This window comes from Micropterus salmoides, unplaced genomic scaffold, assembly GCF_014851395.1.
Source record: "Micropterus salmoides isolate LMB-PRFRI ecotype aquatic unplaced genomic scaffold, ASM1485139v1 Ms_hic_scaffold_5, whole genome shotgun sequence".
In the NCBI taxonomy this organism is placed as follows: domain Eukaryota; kingdom Metazoa; phylum Chordata; class Actinopteri; order Centrarchiformes; family Centrarchidae; genus Micropterus; species Micropterus salmoides.
Genome location: NW_024044237.1, coordinates 24,564,869 through 24,579,679, shown reverse-complemented (window position 1 = coordinate 24,579,679; position 14,811 = coordinate 24,564,869). Strand labels below are relative to the sequence as shown.

Below are 14,811 nucleotides of genomic sequence, written 5' to 3'. Positions count from 1 at the left end.
GATCCTCCTGTCATGATTAAAACAGCGTTATTGCCCTGAAATTCAAATTATATAATTTTAATTCAATTGTAGAAGGTAATTTCTAGTGGTTTGTTCCAGTAACTGGAAAGCACACACAAGAAGAGAGGACATTCTTTTTATTAAACATCTTCAAAATTTCTAATTGTGCCAGGATTCCAAACCTGATTTGAATCTGGACTCTGACAAGCCTGGGATAATGGGACCATAAAGGGAAGCTAATTTTACCATTTCAAGCCCATAGTCTCAGATCTTTTAATTATCCTTTTTGGGAACGTCTGGCTCATTTCTCAAAAATAGCACACATTTCAAGGACAGGTGAACTATTGATATTGCTTCTCTTAGAGTTAATGCCCACACATAGTCATCTCTGCCCATTCCTTCAGTTGCTGGAAGACTAAAAGGTACAGGAGACTATAGGTATTTGTCCCTATAGTCCTGTCCTGAATTGAAATAATTCATCATCCTCTCCATTTTCTCCCATGGCCTCGTTGTCCCCTCCTTAAAAGAATATTAACGTACATTAGAGCTTCTTTGTAGAATCCATTTTTTACTTGAAGTGAAAGTTCTCCATGAATTCAAATGCTCTTATTATTTAAACCCAACGGACCTGTTCTCCATCCTATCTCCTCCCTTCCATGTCTTACAGTATGGACTGCAAAGGATCTTGGGAGATGAGCGGAGCCTGTTGCTGTTGGCACGAGCAATTGACCCCAAACAGACCAACATGATGACAGAGATTGTCAAAATTCTCTCTGCTTTCTGTATTATTGGAGAGGAAAACATGTAAGTTGACCTTACTCTTGCAGACTTTCTCCTATCTTGCATTCCATTAAAAAGACATCTCTAGTTAGTCTATCATATGCGCACGCACTCAACATGTAAATTTTATCCAAAGAATAAAAAGTAAGATAAATATTTTGTCACAGTGAGTCAGAGCGTCAGTTGTATTTGGAGGGCATCTTGAAATATTTGCCAATGAGATTTTCACCACTACCAAAGAAAATAGGTGTGAGTAGAAATCCATTTGTTATACCTAGAGTGTGAAAAGTTAAATTAAAGTGGACATTTTCCATTGGAACTATTTATTGATACATATTCCAGAGGTTTCAATGACAGATAATGCAAAACTATAATATATAAATATATATAAATTATATGCACAGATTACATAAGATTAGGTAGGTGGGGAAATATGTTTTTATTTGGATGACCTGACTCTTTAATTGCTTTTTCCCTAATCTCCATTCAGAGTGGGTCGTTTTCTGTATTCTAATCTTTCTCGGTAAATCACACCTGATACGGAAACAGCACAGCACCATTTCAAAACCCTGAAATGAAAAATAAAATGTAACGATGAAAGCGATATGGTCCATCTCGGCTATGCTCTCTAATGTTTCTGAGACAGTAAGAGGGGAAGGAGACGACTGCTTCTTGTAAACACTGGAATATCACTATTGCCTCAATCTTCTCCCACTGGGTGGCATGTACTCAGACAGAGACTGGACTGCATGAATACATGTTTACCCACTGGAAGCATGTACCGCATATACAGATGACCTCAGACAGCACAGAAATCTTTTGGGTCACATGGTCAGATGATGCAGTTCAGTCTGTTTAAATGTGCCACGGACACACAACCTGGCTGACAGTTTATAAATTGGATTTAGGGGAGTGTTTTTTATTGTTTCCCACAGGGCCAGACTAGAATAACAATGGCACTTCAAAGTCGGTCTGTATGCAGTGGTGGAAATAAACAAAGCCACAAATTCAGTTGGAGGAGCTGAGTTCAGCAGTGTGTCTCACATCTCAGACCATTCAAGTAGGCCTTTATGCTTGTAGTTCTGTGACTGAGCATGATTTCCAAAATGATTTTGAAGTTACAGAATATGAAGGAAACACAATTGTTTTCAGTAACCACTCCTAAAAATGTATATCGATTAACAGATGTTTACAATAATGTGGGAATATCCATATCGTTATTCTCATACAGCTTAATATAAAGTATACAGAAGGACTAAATATTAAGTATTGTTCTATTAAAAAAATGTTTTCGATATAATCATGAGTTTTGCAGATAGAGGCAGTTGAATCTGTATATAATTGATGAGTTATTAGATCCATATGAATTTCCCAGTCTAACACTCCGACGTAGATTTGCTGCTTGCATACAAACACACACAATTATTTTTAACCAGATCTGGGTGTATAGATAGTGCAGATATTGTCTGCCTCTCTCTCTCTCTCTCTTTCTCTTTCTGCATTCTCAAAACATTCAAGAATAAGTTGAAGTAAACATAGCAATCTTTGCCATGATCATAGCCCTGCATTAAAATGTACGTATCCTGCAGAAATGACAGTCAAAGGAGCTGAGGCGTCACTTTCTTGCTCAGAAACTTCTCTGCCAACCAATGTTGTGACGCTGACTCATGTTCAACACCCACTTCAGCTGACAGCATCAAAAGGGAACACGACAAGTTAAGCAGATCTATCTCGCCTGTTTTGAAGCGTCGTCTGAACTGGCTTTAAAGCTACTCAGTATGCAGCTCCCCATGCTTGTCTGTGACTTTGTAACCCCTATCAGAGCGTGGTCGTTCCATTTATCTCTGTGTCAGGCTACCTCCACACATACAGTCCTATTGGTCAGACACATGATCTCCCTCACTCACAAAGCAACTGTGCTAGTATTTTGTCATCCTGAAAGTGTTATTTTTTGGGGTTGATATAAGGTAATAAAAAACGGCAACAGCAACCCTATGTGACACGTGTAAGTAGACATCTCACATATAAACACAAATTGTTTGATCCATACAGCTCACATTTTACCAATTGGCCTAGTGTGATTTATTTCTTTATTATTTTAAACTAATTTATTGGAACAGCAAGGGGATATCAGATATATCAGGCTAAGATCTCTTTTGTACCCACAGGAGTAAGAAGGTTAAGGAAAGGAGAGTTAAGCTGTTTATTTCCTCAATGAAGGCAAAATAACAAATGTGGCCTTGTAGTGACAGAGAGAGTAGTTGTTGCCAATTATTATGTACGAATATTGTAAATCACTATTTACATAAGTGCTCAATAGACATCAATTTACTTTTATTGTAGTGTGTTTGTGTGTTCAGCACACAATTTCTCTTTCATTCACAATTTAAATGTTGAAATTGTCCAAAGCTCTATTTAGCTGAGCTGCCTTGAGGCCTTGCAAGTACTCTAATTTGCTTACCTTCTCAATAGGTGTATTTGCACATTGGTCTGGCAGTCTCCTCAATAATTTGCACCCTTTCTCACACAGCCAAATACACCCTACCACAATTGCTTTGACAACTGAACACATTTGCAGTAAAGACCTGCTTTTGTCTAGCATCACCTCAGTAACAAGCACGATGAAGTCAAAATTGGATATTGCAGCAATAATAGACCGGATTGCATACAAATAGATGGAGAGCAGTAGCATTTGTCAGGGTGACCAAAGACTGGCCAAACAAATGTCCACACCATCACAGGAAGATAAGATACATGGTGTTTGAGCTGAAAATTGTGAGTAAATGTCCTGTCAGTGAGGTGATAAAAGTGTTTGTTGACTTTTGTGTTGTGCCTGCTCCCCGTTCTCTGTTTTCTTCCAGCCTGGATAAGATTCTAGCTGCCATGACAATTGCTGCAGAGAGGAACAATAAAGAGAGGTTTGCTCCAATTGTGGAAGGACTGGAGAACCACGACGCCCAGCAGCTGCAGGTTAGGAATTGCGCACGAAAAAGCAGTTAACATCAATGTCTCATATTTATCACTGCCCTTTTATTAGATTCTTTCTTTTGAAGGAGAAAAGTTACCTTTATGGTTCAGTGGCCAATACAGTAACCACTGTCACTCTGTAGCATTGTTCTGACTGCTGTATTATTCTGTGGTACAGTACACATTTCAGGATGCCTTGTCTTGTCATGCACACTGATTCATACTTAAAAAGACTTAGTAGCAACTTTTAACAAAAGCAGGAGTTTTCCCATGTACAGTGGACAGAAATCTGGCACAGTCCAGTGTGATTCACGCAAATTATGTTGTGTCATGAAGATCACGCTTAATGCCAGGCAAAAATCAAATTGACAGTTGTGTCACTCTGTGGCCCACTGTACCCCAGCCTCAACTGTCTTCATACATGTGTTTTCTCTCATTTTCTTCCTGTCTTTAGTTCACTTGTAAACCCAACTGCACCTCTTGCACACGATGGGATGTGATCACCGGGCTATTGAAATGCAGCCGGAGCTCCATTGTCACTGCTTTAATCAAAAACCCCTGCTTCTTTGAGCACCTCTATTGAACTTCCCATTCTTTTTGCAAAGAGCAGAAAAATGATAATAAAAAAGCAGTAATAAAAAAGCAGAGATGTTGAGTTCCTCTAAGCTTTTTGTCACTTTTTCTCACATTTTCTCCTCCTCGCACTACCTTGCTCAATTTTCTCACATCTTACAAATACTTCCCCATGCTGCTGTCAAGTTGGGTCTCAGAGGACTCGTGAAAGGGCAACTAAAGCACCATACCTCTCTTAATTTTCAATAGTATTCTTCAGCAGCAGGAAAAACTATACGACAGCAATAAAAACACAGCTTTAAACATGTTTTTGTGAAACCAAAAGCTGGGAATTACCTTAGGAATTACTTTTTTAACTGCGGGGATTGTGAAGTCATGAAGGAAAAGTCATGAAGGAAACTGATGAGGCGGGTGGTGGAAGCGAAAGTAGATATTCTTTTATTAGGAGGCTGTTGTTTTTCCTTTAAATTTTGCCGTTAATGAAATGAAGCTCTGCTAATTGTGAAGTAAATTAAAATGCTTTGCTGATGCAGGGGGTTCAAGGAAATTAATAGACTTTTTATCCAAAACCTGTGATGGGCTGTAGAACTAGACTTTGCTAATGTGATTAAAATGTGTTTTGCTGTAGTTCAGGCTATGCTTGTCTGCTGAGCACAAGAGAAACTCAGCATTTCAACTTTAAAACCGTCCCAGGAGTGCCACTTTTAATTATGATGTTTGGTACACCCCTATGGCACCTCTGCAGCTCGCTAAACCTAACCCAGGTAATGCCCCCACCCCCCCAAAACAACCGCTTCCCACTCCATGTGACACATATATAGTACATGACTGAGGTATGTTCAAGGTGTTCAATCTATATGCAGGAGAAGAGAAAGAATTTTTCATGAGCACCATGGCACATACAAAAATTTGGTGGAGATTTGGTCGAGTTTCTTTTATGTTTCTGGCCTCTGGTGGATAGAGTAAAATGTTTCAATGCAGAGATCTTGCCTATAGAGGCCCTCAAGCTTTTCTGGAACTGCCTGGCACTGGTGCCACATATATGAATAGAGGTGCATCCTTTACTGCAGCAAGCTTGTGCTTTCCAAAGGGAATATACAGTATCTTATATCTGTATTGCATAACAACATGCATTTTTCACCTCGCTATTACCTCGCTAACAAACGTTTGTTGTAGTGCTGCTACAAGTTTAAGGTAACAGTAAAACAGAACAATACTGTTCATTTCAGATAGCTTTTGTTCTGCCCTTCATCAGACATCAACTCAAAAAGCAGCAACATTTGACTGTAGTGCTCATTAAATATTACTTAAAATTTTGTTTATTGAACAAAAGTGTGTTAAAAGGTTTAGGGGACAAAGCAAGACAACAAGTAAAAAGAAAGCTTTTCCTAGTGTAAATGCTGATGGCATTACATAGAAAGACGTGCATTTGTAGATTTGAGTGTTAGACTAAAAATTTAAACTCGGAAAAATAATAAAACTGACCCAGGAAACCACACAGAATCAGCAGTGTTGTGGCGCTTATTAATAACACATACAAGCCAACAGTACACAGTCAAGGTTTCAGAAGACAATGTCTCCTATCTTCCATGGGAATATTTCAGTCTGCTATCGATTGTCTGTCCAAGGAAAACTGTCTTATCCATGGCTTGCTCCCCTGAAACACCTTACTGCTCATTATAATTCATCACCGATGACTCTTATCCCCTCCTCCACCCAACCCCCCACACACACGCGCACACACACGCCTTTTCCTTACCAATAAATCCATTAATAATGCACATCTATTCAGTAGACACACCAGATCTGTACATTCTACTATCCCTCTGCTCTCTCTCTCATTGTTGCACTCCCATTTCTGTAGTTTTTGTTTTGGAAAGGGAATATTAAGAGCAAATAATGACTCAAAAGGGCATATTTATATTACAGAGACCAAAAAGAATTCACAATTAAATGGAATGATCTTGTATTGATATGTTTTGCAAGAAATGTCTCATTTGTTTTTCTGTCTTTTGTCTACTGCAAAGGTTGCTTGCATGCAGCTGATCAATGCCCTGGTCACTTCCCCTGATGACCTGGACTTTCGGATACACCTACGTAATGAGTTCCTAAGATGTGGCCTCAAGAAGATCCTACCTGTGAGTTATCAAACTATCAGGCCCAACATGGTTAGACTATGCACATGAATAAAAAATGAAATTCTGTCAAGAGTGTATTGCTTTGGTAATTCTGTTAGAACCGCTTGCCTTGTTTTAGACTCTGACTACATTCTCCACCTAGCAGATTTTTAGCCTTACATCAGAACACATTTCAGCACATTATTTGACTGTAGTTAACAAATAGCCAAACAGCATTTTCAGTCATGCAGCACTTTCAAAATGTTATGAATATTTAATGCAATTTTGTTAAACAATGAGGCATTCAAACCAAATAATCCAGGTGTAAAAGGAATTCCTCCTCACAAGATTTGAGAACAGTAATGAGTTAGTTAGTGACCTCAAATCACAAAGGCTGGACCTGTCACATAACACAAATAATATTAAAAAGAAATTTTGTTAATGTTGTTGTTATTTTTAACTCAGTTAGTTATGGTACTACTAGTAGTGGTATAACTAGTAGTAGGAGTAGTTGTAGCAGCTTGTGTCAAGTGTTATGCAGTGCTGGCACCTTATCACACGGGTCATCCTGGCATCATTATCAGCAAGCCTACACACCAAGCGAAGGAAAACGAGCTCCAGCTCATCATTCAAGCTCTCATTTGTAGCGAGTGGGGTGAACGTGTCACAGAGCCAGTTGTTAATAAGTCATCCCAGCTGCTCCTGTTGATTATTGCTGTCATTACTTTAATTATCTTCAGTTCTGCCCCTGATATGAAAGAGTCTCAATGTACAGCCATTTATGAATGCCACATTCACCGCTTTTTAATTCCGACATTCAAACTGACAGTCTTTCATCTAATTATGAGTTATGCTCAGGAGTCAGCGTAGCTGTTGGCAAAGAAAAAGTGAACACTGAAAAAGAAAGCACCATTTGTTTTGTTCTTATAGTCCTTGACACATGTATTTGCCCCCCACCCCCCACCCTACCGTGCACCTCCCTCCGAACCACGGTCGCTTAAGACAGATGGTGCACCCAAAAAACGGGGTGATTGATACCTGCAGAAATTGGGTTACATTTTGCTCTGTCTCCATCTGTAATCTCCACTGCCAGTGATTCATAGAGAAGTGGTAAAGAGCACTGCCATAGCCCCTCGTGGCTGGAACAGGTGTGCAGGAATAGTTACTGTGTGGAAAACCTAGTGAGAGGGTTCAGGTCGTCTCAGTTCCCAGTTCTTTGTACAGCTGGAACAGGGAAACTAATATTCTAGTATTACAGTTTTATAATAGGCCTGATTTATAATGAGATATAAAAGTGTGATAAGATTCAACAATACAAATACTTGAGTAATATATTATACAAGTTATATCTAAATTATTCCTGCAGATGCTACATCTGTTTATCATAATATACATTGCAACTATCTTCTCTGTGTAACTCAATCTAGGAGCTAAAAGAGACAGAGGAGCTAGACATACAGCTGAAGGTGTTCAATGAGAACAAGGAGGAGGACTCTATTGAACTCTCCCATCGCCTGGATGACATCCGTGCTGAGATGGAATATCCTTTTGTCCTCCCTCTCTGTGAATATACAGATGACAATACCTGCAGAGCTATAAGTGAGAGATGAGTGTGTATTGTGGGTTTGGTCAAGCTTTACACGCTAAAGCCCCTCATGGGTTGATTCATTAGAGAAGGATTTGAGGAGGCTGAGCACAATATCCAGCTCCATCTCTGACCAGGTATACTTGGTAAATAACCCTGTCATCTTAACCTCCCACCTCTTCACTCTTCTTTTTATTTACTCTTCTCCTCCTCTCCACATCACTTTTTGTCCTTTGTCTGTTAGTACTGGGTTAAGTACTTACTGTTGTAAGACTCAAGAGGATGATATCAAATAGACATATGCTTTCCTTTTCTTACCATTTACTGCACAATTAAACTGTAGACAATTAAACATTTTTATGTGTAGGCATATTATATTGCCAAGGTTTCTTCTGTTCAAGTATTATCACTCCTTGTCTTTCTGTTGCATTTTAGAAATGCGACTTTTCTCCTCCAGCTCTGTCTATTTAACTCCTAACATGCAGAGAAGAAGTTGATAAGGTGAGCAGTAATTTAGTCGAGAGTTGGAAACTTCTTCAAGCATCCTAGAGAAGAACCCTTTAATAATTCACAAATCTTCTCTAAGGCTATGTATGAGTGGCTGACATTGTGAGCAGACAAACCCGACGCTGACATTGTTATGCAGATGTTCATTCCCACAACCTTTTTCTTCCACCAAATCCCACAGTTCTAGTACTGGCACAACGTGCTGCTGTGAGTGACGGTTTCTGTTGACACATGTAGGTGAGGGGAGAAGGCTGTGTATGTGTGTGCACGCAGAGACAAAAAGTGCACCTGGATTAATGATGTGCTTGAGCAGGTTCACAAATGAGAAGGCCCAATGTTTGTTTCCAAGGACAATGTGGTATTGATCTGTGAGCTCTGAGCATGATTCGAATGCCCAGGCTACACTTTGTCCCCTTGCCTGCATAGCACACACACAGTTACGCACACATATCACACACTCACACACACACACACACACACACACACACATACACACACACATATATATCAGGCAGGTAGGACTTTTACTACCTGAGCATTGCATATGTGTCTTGTTTCTCCCAGCAGTTTCATGAATATTAACCTCGAGAGTCTCCTCTGTGTCCGGCCCAGGTCTAGGTGCCGAGGAGGTGACTCCAGGCCACTAATAAATATTAATGGGCTGTGCAATGGTGATTGATTGACCCCACCATTGAGTGGCCTACGTCACACTTGACTGCCACTCATGTTTATTCATTATTTGGAGAGGGAGTGTAAAGACAGAGAGAGACACAGAGCGAGAAAGATAGCATAGAAGGGGGTGTCATCGAATGGATTGGCATTCCACATTAGGTTTATGTCTGCAGCTTAGTGATAGATGAAGCTAGTTGGATACTTTCCCAGCCTGAGCCCCTTCTCATGTCCTCTCAAATACTGCTGTGGTGAGGCTATAATTGAATCTCACAGGATTGGTAATTCTCTCAGGCTTCATACTCAGCTAATACAAGGGAGGGAAATGATACTGCAGAGGAGCCTGTATTCCCATCCCTCTCTCTCTCAAAAAAAATTATATGGGATAGGAGTTTAATTACAGACATTGTTGAAACTAATAGGAAAAGTGTCAAACAGTATTTAAAAGAATTGATCTTCCCCAATTGCAGCGGCTACAGATTGTTTTGTATTGGATGATAGTATTGGAAATGGAGAATGCAGTTAAATGCTGTTTTTTTTTGGGGAAATAAATTGAATCTGACATTGATACTCTCTTACAGAGTCATCCTTCGTTAGCTGTTGATGAAATCTGACAAATAATATTGACAAAATATTCCGATTAACCTTTGAAAACGTGTTAGTTGGGCCCCTCTAATCGGTCATGTTTTGGATCTGTAACATTAGTATATCCATGAAATCATCTATTATAACACATTAAAGTAGTAGAAATATTACTGTTGCTCTGTTGAGTGTTAATTTGGCTCAGTTACCTGAACATCATAAAAAAATCAGACCAGACATTCTGAAAAATTTGGGACAGTTCCAAATTATGAGCAGTGGTCCTGAATCCTGTCTTGTGTCCTGAAAATTATGCTAAACTTGAGTTTTGATTAGTTATAGCCTAATAAAACATTAAATACTGACTGTTGTGAAACATAAGTTTGGTGTTGCCCACAGATGGGCACTGTTCTGGCTCTCCACTGGCTGCAGCAGTGACTGCACAGTCTCTTGGACATTGTGTCAACAACATTGTTATAGCCACAAAGTAACACAGGTGCAAGTTCTTTTGTAGTGTAGATGAACCTCGTGGAAGTTGCAGTCGCAAGGACAGGGGAAGTGTAGCTGCAGGCAGCCACGGAGAAGGATAGGTTTGACATGCTAATTACACAGACAGCTGTGACAATCATTGTGTTTTTCCCAAATGTCAGACAGTTGACTTCATGAACAAAATTGAACAAACATCAATTTGAGCGTTGAGTTTTGACATTGACATGTTTTATACTACAGATATACTACGTTGATACTGATTGTAATGTACTGGAGGTCACACCCACCCCTCCCCCGTCCCGAATTTCACCTGTTCTCATCTCTGCAAGTTTCTCCCTAGTCTTCTTTTCTCTGCATGTGTGCACATATCTGAGAACCTTTTTCTACTCTTTCAAACAAGATGAGGCTCCATGGGGAAATCCTCCTTTCTCAAGCAAAGTTAAATAGTCTCCAAATCATTCATTTTCCTGGGATCTTTACTTGTTAGAACTACACTTTTAGGAAACTATTAAAAGTTTGAGAAACACAAATTACAATATTTTTTTTTAAATGTACTACAAATCAACAGTTAACATAATGTAATTTTGAAATATGTTTCAATGCTTACCTTTACTGTGTGTTATATACGTAGTTCTCGCATTATTTTTGAAAGCCATCAATGTTTCCTACTGGGGAAAGCTAACGTAAGACACATAATCAATACCTTTTGCAAATTTAATAACATGAATTTTCACTCCTGAGTACATGTCAGTTTCAATCTGAGAACTGAATCTCAGCTATATTTTGGCCTGCGAATGATCAGCTCCCCATCATTCTTGCCTTAAACATTCAAATGTAATGAATTTTCTCTATTCTAGTGAGTGACAGGTAAACCAGAAGGAGCGTTCTTTATTGCCAATGCCTGTCCTCAACTTAGCTATTTTCCACTGTTGTAGCTCCCCTGAGAGAAAGTGGATAAGAGGAATCACATCTCCGTTTGCTTTGCACAATGATGGCTGTCAGAAAACCTTGAGGTGAGGAACTGGGGGAAATAAATAAGTAATTATAAAGAAAAGAAGTACTAATAAAATTTTAAATGTTTACAAGGAATTGAATGCACCTGAATAATGAACTGAAATGTGGTGTTTTCTCAAGAAGTTAACCTTAACTGTTAAATGGATTAACTTAGAAACCTAAAAAGTAAGACTGTCATAGAGTTGTTTTTCCTTAACCTTGCTTCTGTACTGATATGAGTGAAGTGTACCATCTCCTGTCGAATATGGTGAAAGACACTGGCTCAGAGCCCTACTTCCTGTCAATTCTTCAGCACCTATTGCTCATCAGGAATGACTATTACATCAGGTAAGTTCTGTGTGATTTTTACATACCACAGTCTTTTTATTGACTTATGCCCTTGTGGTGCTCTACTGTATGTCAATGCTTAGATAGTCTTGGGATTTGCTTGTCTGTTTGTTTGTCTTTGACCAACATATCTTGAAAAGTAAAATCTAGGTTGAAATTTATGTACTTTTATCATCCCAAAAGTAAGAGACCCATTGATTTTTAAAAGTCAAACTTAAAATACCTTTATATTAGTGTAACTTTTGTGTCATTTAACTACAACTCTATCAACTGTATTAGCTCGCCTCTGTTTTCATTAATTCAACTTGATTTTCACAAGCTGTGTGGTGATAAAGAGTCTTGCAGTCAGATGAAACATAAACCACCCACAAACTTAAACATAAAATAATATAACAATTAAATACATAAAATTTGGTAAAATTACACACTGCATCTTATTTGGAGGAATTGCTTCATTAACCACTGTTGAACCTCTGGTCACACCCAGCATTGCTGGTGGGGAGGTCAGGTGTTGTCTGTAGTTCTTGTGAAGACAGCATTTCACAGCAGTGCAGTGTGAAAAAGGAACATGTAGTCAGCACTACAAAGATTATTAGTCTGGGTGCACTAACTCTTTTTGTACACTTTCTTTGTCTACGAACACTGGAAGTAACAACAGACAAATTGTTAGAGTAAGGACAATATTGTGTATTTTGAAATTATTAAGTAAATTTAAACCGTTGGGTTAGCTTTCCATTTTGCCTTTGTAGAGCAAATATGTCAGTCACTGGGCAGGAAGGCCGCCGCTCCTCTGAATGGAATGACACTGATGAATTCAGTGCTGTGTCAGACCTTTTTTCAGAAATAAGAAAGTAGGAAGATGAAGGGAGGATGAGAGGAACAAGATGAATTTACCATAGACAAGTTGCTATTCCCTTGGCGTTATGAATAATGTATTCCTCATCTATTTGGAGAAAGTGAGAAATAGAATTCACATTAACCAGCTAGTATAGCCACGTCCACCTCAGCTCCAATGTCCATGTACCCTTCTGTAAGCCAGCAATAAGAAGGGATCTGTGCTGATGCTCTTAAAAAAATAAATAAACTGATGGTCTTTTTAAAGATATGTTTTAGAAATATTTTTTTTTCTCCAGCCTCCTTCACAAAAGCAAGGGCATACCCACGCACACACACTCACAAACATTAGCGCCAGACATTCTGATTAAGGCATTTTATTCCCAATACATCACAGCTGTGTGAGTTAGGATGATGGAAGATGCAGTACTACAGTACATGCAGCTATTTCCAATAGATACTATCTATCTTTTTCCAGTCTTCATCCTTAAAGTTTCTGTCTTTTCATGTTGTAGTCAAAATTTGGTGAATGTAAATGATTTGGTGTATATCTATAATATTTTGCCAACTTGAAACAAAAACAAAATAGGCATGTCAGGGAATGCGTGGTAGCAATGCAGGTTAGGTAGGTTGTATAAATGTGTGACATTCTTTGGCTTTGTGATCAAAAGGATGCAGGTGTGCTCATAATATTCTATCTAAAGTAAAGGATTAAGTTGTTTTCATCGTAGTGTGAATTGGAATCGATAACACTAGTGGTGCCTTGATTCATGTGTCAAATAATAATCTACATTCAATGATAATTAATTCAATAATATAATTAGTATTCTAATAATATGAAGGTCTGCAGTGGGCAAACTGTTGAAGTGCTCTGTCTACTGTCATTCCTCCTAACACAACATTAGTTGTTGCTCTCCCCTTCAGGGCTTGGTTTATTTTTGATAATTAATCTCTCACTGCAAGCCTAATGAATGGGAGCACATCAAACCCACCCAGTAAATATAGAGCAGATCTGCTCTTTTGGAGCCTGGTGATATGGGGATTACACTGGTTATGTGGAGCAGAGCTGGATCAAGTGGCTGGGGCTGTGCTGAACTGCAAGCTATCATTGGAAGAAATGAAGGTGCCAAAGTAAAAGAAGAGGTGGGGAATGATGCAGGGGACATATGCTAGCTTCTGGAGCCCAGCCCTGCCCACTGTGGAGGGGCCTGACAGTTCTGGGTCACTCTCTCCGTCTCTAGTTATCTCCACCCAGCCCCTATCTGCTTGGTGGTGGCGGAGGATGGAGGACGCAGGGAAAATAGGGCGGCTTATTGAGATAATAATGTGGTGTACATTGGTGACAGTTGTAAGCCGAGTGCCACAGCGCTTAAGCCATGCAGGGCGATGTGTGAGCTTTTGCTAGCTTGTTCCAATCATGAGTGGGCGAATCCGCCAGCTCAAGCTTAATGTATGGTATTTCATGCTTTCAAAACAGTGCACCTAAATGCTGATTTATTCTTATTTGCTTTGGCTCAGATTTTTGTGTTCTTTCATATTTCTGTTCATAACATGATATGGCCTGTCCACCCACAAGGTACCAACAGAACATAGCCTTTGAATTTATGGGCAACAGTTTGGAGTCAAAGCCTCGAAAATAAACTTCTTTCTATTTAATGTTGTTAATAACAAGATGCTGTTCATCACGTTCCTTTTTTTTGACACACACTTAAGATATGTGCTTTTTTGGTATTACACAAAATGAAACATCCTGACAACAGACACTTTGTTCACAGCTCTCTCAGCTCAAATCAAGTGTTACATTTTAGTAACATTAGTGCTCCTTCCCCTTAATGCTTAATGCTTTCATGCCGAGCCTTCAGACCGGCAGGCTTTGATCAGACTGTGAGTTCCTTATCTGCATCGGAGTTGTCATAAGATCTTCTCTGAATTTAACTTATTTCAAACAAATCTAGTGGACAATATCAAGAAGCTAAAAGGCCATAAAGCTACAGCATATCTGCCATACAGTGATTTATGGAACTTCCAGTCTTCTTCTTTTTCTAAAATACAGGATTCCTATGCAGATTGAAAAAGTATGGGATTGTATATAAATAATTTGCAGGTCTGGATAAGTATGGGAAAAAGAAAAACTGAATTGTCCCTAGCAATTATTTTGATCAAAAAATGCTTGTGTTTAGTCAGTGTATTTGAGTATTAGAGTTACTGTTAGAAACAAACAATAGTTATCTGATATTTGAAAATTAATTCACGATATGAGAAAAAAGTTATATTAGAATAGGTTTCGAGTCTATGTGCATGTCTTGGTATACCTGCAGTCTCCAGTTACTTAGACTTGTAAAACGTTAGATTGCGTCTTTCCTCTGACCG

At 39.0% G+C, this 14,811-nt stretch overlaps 1 protein-coding gene across 1 annotated transcript in view; it reads left to right on the top strand.

Annotated features, from left to right (window-relative positions):
• Positions 1–14,811, top strand: part of diaph2 (diaphanous-related formin 2) — a 434,333-nt gene that overhangs the window by 123,688 nt on the left and 295,834 nt on the right. The window contains exons 9-13 of the mRNA XM_038699417.1: positions 668–804; positions 3,642–3,750; positions 6,348–6,458; positions 7,865–7,977; positions 11,491–11,607. Of these exons, the coding sequence (XP_038555345.1) occupies positions 668–804; positions 3,642–3,750; positions 6,348–6,458; positions 7,865–7,977; positions 11,491–11,607 (587 nt within the window). The remainder of the gene's footprint in view (positions 1–667; positions 805–3,641; positions 3,751–6,347; positions 6,459–7,864; positions 7,978–11,490; positions 11,608–14,811) is intronic.